The 11,789-nt window shown below is 43.7% G+C and overlaps 1 protein-coding gene across 2 annotated transcripts; it reads left to right on the top strand.

Annotated features, from left to right (window-relative positions):
- The first annotated feature begins 50 nt into the window (after positions 1-50).
- On the top strand, positions 51-11,768 carry ephx1 (epoxide hydrolase 1, microsomal (xenobiotic)). Of its 2 annotated transcripts, XR_014906868.1 has the most exons (10): positions 51-260; positions 6,844-7,035; positions 7,142-7,322; positions 7,395-7,613; positions 8,392-8,521; positions 8,731-8,945; positions 9,126-9,234; positions 9,651-9,773; positions 9,975-10,245; positions 11,309-11,768. XR_014906868.1 is itself a non-coding variant. In XM_085372088.1 (9 exons), exons 2-9 carry the CDS (start codon positions 6,853-6,855, stop codon positions 10,183-10,185), a joined length of 1,371 nt encoding a protein of 456 aa, XP_085228214.1. In that variant the 5' UTR covers positions 51-260; positions 6,844-6,852; the 3' UTR covers positions 10,186-11,768. The 2 variants fall into 2 exon arrangements, 1 of the variants encoding a protein (XP_085228214.1); XM_085372088.1 differs by having other exon boundaries at positions 9,975-11,768.
- Positions 11,769-11,789: the final 21 nt, after the last annotated feature.

Here is an 11,789-nt window from a genome sequence, read left to right as displayed (position 1 = left end):
TTTGGTTTCTAGGACAAAAGTCAGTTCTTGCCTGCTCCCGCTTCGTGCTGTTGCTGCGTTCAGCTCTGGTTCAGTTCAGGGACACAAGGGCGGGAAAAAAACGCTGGTTTCGCAGTGGAGCAGAAAAGCGCCGCCAGCAGCGAGCAGCCTTCTGGACCGGACCTTTAATAGTAAAACTGCGAAGAGCTATGTTACTTTTCCTGACTGCTGAATTGTTTTGATTTTATGAGCAGAAGAAGAAGCGACCAACAACCTAAAAGGTACAGCCACCTCGCATACCTCCAGTAAAGAGCTCGACGAGATTAACTTTGACATAAATAGTGCGTGGGAAAGCTCCCACTGTGTCGTCAGTTTTTGTTAGTGACTTATAGCTTTATGATAATACCTGTGAGCAAAATATCAAATATCATATATAAACAAGTTGTATCATTTATTTTGTTTATCTATTTTTAAAAATATTAAAAAATAGTCATTAATCTGTGTTCGTAGCTTGACCACACTGTAGCGTTTTTGGATGGATCTAGAGCGGCAGATGCATTTCTGGCTGCAGTGTTCGTGTGAATGGGGCAGTTTGTTCGAGAAAACAGACCTATTTCATTTGACTAAAAGGGCTAACAGCCACCAGGGATGCTGAACTTTATACAGTGTATCCTCTTTGAATGAATACACACGCAAACAGGGTCTCAGTCCAGACTTTTCCACCAGTGGATTGCAGTCTGGCCCGTGTTAGCTGCCACTGATGTGTCCGGTAGTGGTGGGCGGATCGATCCAAATATCGATAGTATCGATCCCAAGTCGGCATTGGTATCGGATCGATACTAGCCTGGTGATATCGATTCTTTACTTTGAGTTCTGCTCACTTACAACGCTGTGCTTTCGGCAAAAACTAAACAACCAGGTCGCTGGACTCACCGCTCCTGTGTCAGCGGAGAGCAGGCACACTTTGCTCCCTCTCCCCCACTCTTATGTTTCGGTGTTGCACTGACACGTGATGTGACTTAGACACTTTGGGGGTTGTTAAGTTGTTTACATATTAATTATATTTTTTGTTTTTGTTGTTGAGAATTTTAATTGTAATTTTTGTATTAGTTTAACAACAGTATTTGTTTTAATTTGTTTACTGGTTTGCGTGCACTTAAGATTTAAAAAAAAAGATCGCCACCACGGCAGACCCGATGGCATTTTCATGCTTCGCAGCATCATTTATTCTTACAATAATCACACGGTTGTTGTAACAGTACATTCAACGGCTTCAGCTCTCCCGCTAGCAGCCGTACACATCACCACCACCAAACCTGCAGCAGCATCGCAGAACATGCCCTGCCACATACCCTCCTCGCCCACTTCACCTCACCCCGCGAGCAGGCGAGGGAATTGGCCCGGACCATCGGCGCCCCATGCCCCAGCCCAGCTACGGGGAAGTGTCCACTCTGGCGGTCGCCCGCGCCTCCAGCGGAAGCCCCGGAGCTGACCTGATGACCACCCATGACAAGCAGCAGCGGCGCCGCAGCAGGCGTGGAAGTGAGCTGGGGCTCACAGGCAGCTGGGCAGACGGCCGGTGTTCCAGATCTACTGGCGTTGGTCGAACAGATGTGTGGCAGTCTTGCGTTTCAGTAGCTCCTACCGACAAACCAGCAAAAAAAACGCCAAATGTGTCATCTGTGACACTTGTGAGGTTGTCTCAAACACACTCCGTCAGTCTTGATGCTGTTGAACAACAAAATGTTTAAAAATGTGGCGAGTTTACCTGGTGATATCCTCGTGCGCGACGCGATCGCGAAAACAGCAAACAAGTAACACCACGCCGTTGTTGTTCACGGGACAGCAAGAGTAAACGATCGGGAGACTCTTGTCGTCGTTATCGTTCCCCTCGCACGGTTTATTTCTCCGAATTCAGCGTTTTTGCTTCACAACTACAGCGTGCAGTTTACTTTGTGCACTAACATGGACTCGAGTCAACCAGCGCCACCTCTGGCCAAGTGCCACAGCCTACAGCCAGATCAACCTGTGACACACATCTGCACCACGTTTGAATTCGTGTCATGCACATTTGTACCTTTCAATTGTGTCTGTTTGTGCGTCATGCAAATAAACCTTTGGAAAGAATGAAATGATATCATGTATTTATTATCAGCCTACATTTGTACAAAATGCCAAATTATATACACAAAGTCATAGAAATCACCACTCCAATTGGTCATCATGATTTTAATATTCTCTTTTTCCATAACAATGAAATACGCCTTGGACAAATATGACACATCAATATTTCATTAGTGTTGTCACATCACATCCTGTAAGCATCGTCTGTCTGTGTCTTTTCCCTGAAAATGAATATTTCCAGCCAATATAGGCAATTCATCAACATGGCTGGAGTTATATACAGTCTGTATAAGTGTGGTTAATCTAATGAACATTTGTAAGGAGACGGCAGTTACTGTGAATTCACAGCAGTTACACAGTGATTAGTAATAAACAGCCAGTGAGAGTGAGTGGATATGACTGTTCCCACCACTAACACATGACCATAGGCCACTACTAGATTAACTTGTGACACATCTGCACCTGCTGCTATGATCACAATGAGTAGAGGCTGAGTGGCTGCACTTACCCCTGGTACATCCAAATCTACCCACAAACATGTTGAAAGATGCAATGCCAGCAATGTGGATTGTCAACACTGAAAACAATCAGTAAGCAAAGACAACAGGGATCAATTTTTTCTGTTTATTTAGCACCCACAACATTTGTAGTCGCCTTCTGCACAGGGGAAGTCCACACACACCGTGTGGTACCACTTTCCACAGAAGGTGCAATCTGCAAGATTGAATGAGATTGTCAGAGTCATTGTCTGACTGTTTATTACTAATCACTGTGTAACTGCTGTACATTCACAGTAACTGCCATCTCCTTATAAATGTTTATTAGATTGACCACACTTATGCAGACTGTATATCACAACCAACTCTAACATGTTTGTTTGCAGAGGGAAGACACAGGCAGACTATGCTAACGACATGTGATGTTACAACACTGGTGAAATATTAGTGTGTTCACGACATTTTTCGTATGGGCAAAAGTATTGATATCAGGATGGTGATTCTTATGTGTATGTCATTTGGCATTTTGTACAAATGTAGGCTGATAATAAATACATGATATCATTTCATTCATTTCAAAGGTTTATTTGCATGACGCACAAACACACAATTGAAAGGTACAAATGTGCATGACACGAATTCAAACGTGGTGCAGATGTGTGTCACCAGTTGATCTGGCTGTAGGCTGTGGCACTTGGCCAGAGGTGGCGCTGGTTGACTCGACTCCATGTTGGTGCACAGAGCAAACTGCTCGCTTTAGTTGTGGAGCAAAAACGCTGAATTCGGTGAAATAAACCGTGCGAGTGGAACGATAACGACGACAAGAGTCTCCCGATCGTTTACTCTTGCTGTCCTGTGAACAACAACGGCGTGGTGTTACTTGTTTGCTGTTTTCGCGATCGCGTCGCGCATGAGGATATCACCAGGTAAACTCGCCACATTTTTAAACATTTTGTTGTTCAACAGCATCAAGACTGACGGAGTGTGTTTGAGACAACCTCACAAGTGTCACAGATGACACATTTGGCGTTTTTTTTGCTGGTTTGTCGGTAGGAGCTCCTGAAACGCAAGACTGCCACACATCTGTTCGACCAACGCCAGTTGATCTAAACGCCAGTTGATCTGGAACACCGGCACGCAGGACTATGCAGCCTGCGTGCCGAAGTGGACAGCACGCCGCCCTCAGGCGTGGCAGGACCCCCGCGCACCTCGACCTCTGTCTCCAGCTAGGCAGGTCCCGCTGGCGCGCCAGCCTCCTGCTCACCCCTAGCTGCGCGCTGTCCACACGGTTGCTGTAACAGTAGCCTACATTCAATGGCTGCAGCCCTCCTGCTGCCAGCTGTACACATCAACACCAAAAACAACAACAGCACAAGCAGCGCACAGGTTTTAAGCCGGCGAGGCATCATTGTAGATGCAGTGAAGGTGAGTCCATCTCACCTGCAGCAGCATCGCAGACCACGAGCTGCCACAATAATAAAACGTTTTTTATTTAATTATAAATAAATTATTTCTCCTAATTATGTCCTGGGTTTTAACTAATTAGTAATACCAAAGGAAACATCACAAAAAACACTTAAGGTTATGAAAATTAATTGCGATTTAGCAATTCAATGAGCCATACACCTTATTTATTGAAAAGTATCGGTATTGGTATCGGCGATACTGGCCCGAATTTACTTGGTATAGGATCGATACCAAAATATGCAGTATCGCACACCACTATGTGAAGATCTTTCAAAGTTCTGTGGACATTTTCTGCTGTTTTGTGTTAAACCACTGTAAATGGAGTTAATTGCCAAAAAAGACACCTAATTTGGCAAAGAGCAATTTTAAATGGCATCATTAGCACATTGTTCCCAGCATCTTGTTCAAAAGACACATAATTTATTCCCATTTCTTCAGTTAAATCTATAAAAATTGTCAACGATGCCACAGTTGACAGACATAGTATTTTTCCACCAACAAGGTGATTCCTAAAGAGCTACAAGTCTTGGCACATGTGCACTTAGTCCTTTAAAAAATCTGAGGAAACTGGATAAGTATACAATAAAATAAGAAGTCACAAGACACTCTACAGTAGGTAAGAGGTATCTGAAAATCGTGCTCATAGTAAGTAAATCTAGCAAAGACCTGAGACAGGACCTGAGAGATGAGAGATGCATCTGGGCCTTCAGTTGATCCATCTATTGTTTACTGAAGCCTCATCAGAACTGGTCTCATTAGAAGGGCGGCTGTCATACAGCCATTCTTAAGGAAAGGAAAAAGGGAGAAAAGGCTGAGGTATGCTAATTTGCACATGAACAAATCAACGCACCCACTTCCAATTTTCCTTGAAAAATATAAGGATCCAAGGAGTGGTACAATGCTGTATATTGTTAGAGAACTCGGCTGTCAAACTCCTAAAGTTTGCAGATGACACCACTGTCATTGGCCTCATTCAAGATGGTGATGAGTCTGCATACCGGCAAGAAGTTGAGCGGCTGGTACTCTGGTGCAGTCAGCACAATCTGGAGCTGAACACTCTTAAGACTGTAGAGATGACAGTGGACTTCAGGAGACATCCCTCAACTCTGCTCCCCCTGACCATATCAGACAGCCCTGTGTCAACTGTGAAGACCTTCAAGTTCCTGGGTACAACCATCTCCCAGGACCTGAAGTGGGAGACCAACATCAACTCCATCCTCAAAAAGACCCAGCAGAGGATGTACTTCCTGAGACAACTGGGGAAGTACAGTCTCCCACAGGAGCTGCTGATCCAGTTCTACACTGCAGTCATTGAGTCTGTCCTGTGCTCCTCCATCACAGTCTGGTATGGTGCAGCCACTAAACAGGACAGGAGCAGACTGCAGCGGACTGTAAGGGCAGCAGAAAGGATCATCGGCACCCCCCTGCCCTCCATCCAGGATCTGTACCTCTCAAGAACCAGGAAACGGGCAGACGGTACAGAAGCCTGCAGACCAGGACCACCCGACACAGGAACAGTTTCTTTCCCCTCACCATCTCCCTTCTTAACAGTTGACCTGTCACACTGCTCCCACTGCCAGACTGCAACTGCACCTTATGTACATTTTGTAGTATTCATTCCACCTCATTCATTTCTGTATTTTATGTATGTAAGTTAGATTCGTTATTTATAGTTTGTTTACACAGCTTTGTGTATGTATGTGTAATGTGTATATATAGACACGTGTGTGTGTGTGTGTGTGTGTGTGTGTGTGTGTGTGTGTGTGTGTGTGTGTGTGTGTGTGTGTGTGATTTACATTGCTGTGCTTGAGAGCCACCATCTACCGGAACCAAATTCCCTGTATGTGTCTGCACATATACTTGGCCAATAAACACGATTCTGATTCTGATAATGAACCCGGCCAAAGTTGTCAATAATGGGGTCAGCATTGGTGCAGGTAATCCTTATGAACCAAAGTTCAGGATTTGGACTAATTCAGCAGTGACTGAACTTTCCCTGATAACGACTGTGTTGAGTCTGTTCCTTCCCATTCCATGCAAGGCCACCTGGGTTGGCTGGAAGACTGTTTACTTAGCCTAGCAGGGCGAAGGACACTGTCTCAGCTGAACTCTGGACATGCACACACATACATATACACTGATATGCACACACTCATCCCCCCTCCCTTTCCAAACGCCTTCGACACTTATTCCCTTCTGATGCTGCACCCTTTACCCACCCCTGTTGCTTGTCATGTGTTTCTTTGGTGTATTAAGAGTTTTTTCATGTGCTTTGTGCAGAGGTGTTTTTTTTTCTGTTCTCAAACTGATCTCCCTGTTGGAGCTCAGTCTGGGGGGAGTTATTTTTTTCTCCTTATCTTTCCTCATGTGGTGCATTTTCCATTGTTATACCTCTCTGACCTGTCTTTCCCATGTGATGTTTTGTGTAATGTATGTATGGTTGGAGGGTAAGATGGTGCCGCCATTGCATGCAATAGGTCGGCAGCCTTATGAAATTTCCCCTTGTGGGACTAATAAAGGTATATCAATTTAATTCAATTCAAAATAAGAGTAAGGGGGTTGTGCAGTAGTAAATTGATCACATTTTTAACGTGGATGGATGCAAACTACTTCTTTTTAAAAAAGAATTATCTATTTTTGGACAAAGTGACAAAATACAGGTACAGCATAGTACAGTCTATAGATGACAGATTCATGGCTACTACCTTAAATGATGCCTGGGTGTAGATGTTGTTTCATTTTTTTCCTCTGTCCTGTCTGTCATTCATTCTTGCAGACTCTCATCATGTTCACAGAGGTCCTACTTGCTCTGGTGATTGGTGGACTGATCTACTTCCTGGTTCAGAGGAGTAAGAATCAGGTCCTAACAACAGAGGATGGCTGGTGGGGTTCTGGAGCACCCCGTGATGCTGGGGAGGACGACACTATCCGCTCCTTCAGGGTAACCACCAGCGATCAAGAGCTGGAGGTTAGTTTTCCTCTCAGTTGGTCACACAGGATAGATGGTGCATTTGCTGCTGAGAAATTCCACCTCGCACAAATAGACTTGTACATCTTCTCTTATTTCTTGTCAGGACCTCTACAGGAGGATTGATCTGACTCGTCCTTTTCCCTCACTGGAGGACAGCCAGTTTAATTATGGCTTCAACTCGCAGTACCTGCAGAAGGTGGTGTCTTACTGGAGAAATGAGTTTGACTGGAGGAAGCAGGTCGACAAGCTCAACCAGTACCCTCACTTCAAAACCAAGATTGAGGGTGAGACTAAGCTGCCACATTCATGAAGAAGAATACTGTTGGTTGTCTCTAACCTGTTAAAAATCTGTCCAGGCATTGATATCCATTACCTGCATGTGAAACCCAAAAAGGTGCCAGAAGGGACGAGTGCTGTTCCACTGATTATGGTCCATGGCTGGCCTGGCTCCTTCTATGAGTTCTATGGATTGATCCCTCTGCTCACAGACCTGTCAAACCCACACAACCTCGTGTTTGAGGTGGTGTGTCCCTCCATTCCAGGGTATGGCTTCTCTGAAGCACCACATAAGAAAGGTGAGCCTGGGATTTCTTTACTTTGGCCACATCCCATCATCACTGTTGTAACAGTATCACTAGAGTCTTTTATCATGGTCAAAGACTTTAAAATAACCATATTTGTTGAAGGGGAAATAAAAAAAACTACCCTGCACCCAACTTGTTAATACAAGTTGGGTGCAGGGTAGTATTTTTGTTAATTGGTAAACCCTAAGCAGTCACAAAGTGTACAAAGGACATTAAATACACAAAACAGCGTAAATCCAGGTTGACCCTAATAAGCTAAGTAAGAAAGAAGGGACCTTCATCATCTTCCTATCCCAGACCCTGGAGAGGTCGCAGAGTGAAAAAATAAGAAATCAGAAATCAGGCACTTTTTCATATGTGCACACATGCACTTTTTATAAATGAGCAACATAATTAGCTGCTTCTCCACTGTGTCTCTCAACTGTAGTGGTTGGACTGCAGATGGTGGCAGCAGTACTCGCCAATTTTAGTGTAGTGCCTCATGAACCTCTTGCACAGCTAGATTGGAGTTGCCCTTTAGCTCACAGCTGAGCTCCAGATGTTAAATGTTGCAGTTGGTCTGACTGTAAGGATGAGATCCTCTCAGCTGATTCATATCAGTTATCACGATTAGATCAGAGAGACCTGGCCAGTGAGCCAGCTGGTAGAGAAAACAGGATGGTCAGTGGTTAGCAGCACTAAAATAAATGTTGGAATTCACCGTTAGTAAAGTCAGTGTGAAGGAAATGCAAGAATGCTGCGTTTTCTAACTCTGCCTCCATGTGAACAGGTTTTGATTCGGTATGCGCGGCTCGTATCTTCCACAAACTGATGAAGCGTCTGGGTTTCCAGCAGTACTACGCTCACGCTGGAGACTGGGGCTGGTTGGTCACCACCAACATGGCTCAGCTGGAACCCAAGTATGTGATACAAGAGCTACACCAAATGTACTGGGTATAAATGACGTCTTATTGAGAAATATTACACCAAATTCTGAGCATGGCGATAGTTTTCTGTAGTATACTTGTTCAAAGAACAGTAGACCTCTGTGAGGCATGCAAACATTTTTGTATTTCTGGACATCTTTTTTGTAAGCAGTTTTTTGTTTGTTTTTTTGCTTCGCCCCCAGAACTGTCAAAGGCTTGCATTTGAACTTTGCCCCGCCCTCCAAGCCAGGGCTGTCCATGGCTTTGTCCATGATGCTTGGCCGGCACTTCCCTAAGCTGTTTGGCTTCACTGACTTTGATATTCAGCGATTATTTCCCTGCATGGAGAAACTGGTGGTAGAATCCATCAAAGAGACTGGCTACATGCATATCCAGGCCACCAAGCCTGACACTGTGGGTAAGAACTTGGAGAAGATGGTTTCAAGCAGCATAACCCAGTTCAAGTCTGACTGGGGAGCTTGGTTGCATTTTCCTTTACTTAATATACTTCTAATCTCCCTTCAAATTATTTTATTTGCTCAAGATTCCTAAAATATTTTGTGTACATTGAATTATATTTTACTTTCTGACCCTTGAGGTCGAGGGCTGAATGACTCTCCAGTGGGTCTAGCTGCCTACATTCTGGAGAAGTTCTCCACATGGACGAGCCATGACTTCAGGAACCTGGAGGACGGAGGACTCACACGGTGAATACAGCAGAATATTAGAATATGTCCCACTAATATTAGTGGAACCCCACCCCAACTGGTGGGAGCAGATGGTTGCCCCTCACCTGAGCCTGGTTGTGCTGGAGTTTTCTTCCTGTTAAAAGGGAGCTTTTCCTTCCCACTGTTGCCAAAGTGCTTGCTCATAGGGGGTCGTCTGATTGTTGGCGTTTTCTCTGTATGTATTATTGTAGGGTCTACCTTACAAAATAAAGCACCTTGAGGCGACTGGTGTTGTGATTTGGTGCTGTATAAATAAAATTGGATTGAAGGTTATAAGAAGTTGTGAACTTGAGTAGTAGCATGCGTATTAGCAGTGCTGTCTATTCTGAAATAGGCTTGTTTCCTTAGTTTTTCAGTTGTCAGTAGTCTTATATCAGTGGGGTCATGTGTTGCAGGAAGTTCTCTCTAGATGACCTGCTGACAAACGTCATGATCTATTGGACCTCTGGCTGCATTATCTCCTCCATGAGGTTCTACAAGGAAAACTTTGGCCAAGGTCTTGATGCTCCACATGCAAAGTAAGTGAGAACAAATGCCAAATTCCCATAAAGCACATCAGCAACATCTTATTGGTTGAAAGGTGTTTGTTGTTAACAGTCTTTAACAGCTCTGTGCCACCCAACTTTGTCATTTAAAAACCTAATTTTGAAATATTCAGAATGACTGACTTGTTTAGTAAAATCTAATGCTGATTCACAACTGTCACCGTCTCCTCCCAGGATACCAGTCTATGTCCCCACGGGTTTCGCCTGCTTCCCCAACGAGTTGATGCACACGCCCAGGCTGTGGGTCAAACAGAAGTACCGTAAACTTGTGACCTTTACTCCCATGGACCGCGGTGGTCATTTTGCTGCTATGGAAGAGCCCCAGCTGATGGCAGAGGACATCCAGAAGTTCACAAAGATTGTGGAAGGGAAGGTGAAAGAGTAGAGGGTGGACTGACAAATACAGAAGTATGAATAGACATCAGCTGGGACAAAGTTCTGAGCAGTAAGTGGACATAGTTCATCTAGAATCAGAGTCTAAGCTTTGTATTTCTTATCTGAAGTGGATTCTGTAAGATAGGATAGCTCTCTAAGTGACACTATGATAAAGTCATATACAGTGTTAATGGTGAAATAATGAGTGGTGGCTGAAATTGAAAATTTGTTGAGAGGTTGGGTTACTATGAAAATCACAGCTTGTTTTCAATCTACTGTTTAGAATTTAAGGCTACACCTTTCATTCTTAAACTTGCAGTTTATTTTTATGAAATTTATGGAAAAGTTGGATGTAGTCTCTGGTGAAAACTAGAGCTTAAACCTGCATTCTTGCTAAAGGCCAGCAGGGGGTGGCAAATCTGATTAAAGAAATGATCCTGGTTGTATAGAAGTCTATGGAAAAACCGCACAGCTTGTCACTTGATACATGCACTCAGTAAAAACTTTACTGATAGGCTTTTGGTGTCAACTGAAGGTTTCATGTCTTGTTAAATATAAAATGATAGCATCTTTGCATTCTCTTTGATCTACTTGGAGTAAAGTAGGTAACAAAACAAGGTAAAATCGCACAGCTGCAATAATGATTGTGCAGAGTCTCTCAGTTTCTCAGTCAGATTTACCCTGCCCCATGATGTCTGGTTTAAAAACACCAAGATGGCAATAGTTGCGAGGTTGAAGTCAAGGTTTAAAATAGCTACAAAGTAGTGGGTGATGTGACAGTGGTTGGATCCATCTTTAATGTCTGTGATGTCTCAGTCGTCCAGGTCATCGTAGTCTAAGGAGCTTGGAAAGAAAAGCGTCTTTCTGCAACTTCCCACTCCATGAATCCAGGGGTCCGTTCACTAGTTTCTAACTTCCTTACAGCATTTCTCAGCCTCGTAGTTGTTAGAACAGTTTCTAAGCAGCTGCAGATGGGAGGTTAGGGGGCACATGGTGGGATTGTGTTGACAGCATAAACAAGGTGCCAGGCATTCCTCTGACTGATAGCACGAAACCTCTGCACTTAAGCCACAACAATAATAACACTTGATTGCCTTAAAGCTTCAGGTTATGTTTTAATTTTTTTTTTTCAGAGTCATTTAAAACTAACTTGGAAGTTGAAAACCTTTGAAGTCAGACGTCTGTTGCGACATTCCACAACTTCTTACGCAGATGATCCTTTACTGCCTTGGAGTTACTTGCCAGGGTCTGTAACGTGCATCAGATTTACATCTTGTGTCAGTTAGCTTTTGATTGGCGGCAGTTTACCCCACCTTGATGTTGGTGCAAGTTAATTTAAAATATATATTTTACTATCATGACTAGAAATTCCTCATTCGAGGCCTAACAATATAGTGACAGTGCTGCAAAACGAGTTAAATCACAATCAGAGCTCCTGATGTCTCTTTAAGAGTTTCCTTGTATATCTGCTGTTGCCGTTAAAAGTCAATAAAGATGTCAAATTCAGAACAGTAAGTTGCAATTTTGTGTATGTTGCCTTTCCAAAATCACCAGACTGACCTCTGGCTGCATTTTAAACCCAATAAAACTGACGCTGCTTTAAATTTCTGTATT

This window comes from Diplotaxodon limnothrissa, linkage group LG15 (assembly GCF_057381915.1).
Source record: "Diplotaxodon limnothrissa isolate DT_005_m linkage group LG15, D_limnothrissa_male_GT1.1, whole genome shotgun sequence".
NCBI lineage: Eukaryota > Metazoa > Chordata > Actinopteri > Cichliformes > Cichlidae > Diplotaxodon > Diplotaxodon limnothrissa.
This window is presented reverse-complemented; position numbering and strand designations above follow the sequence as displayed.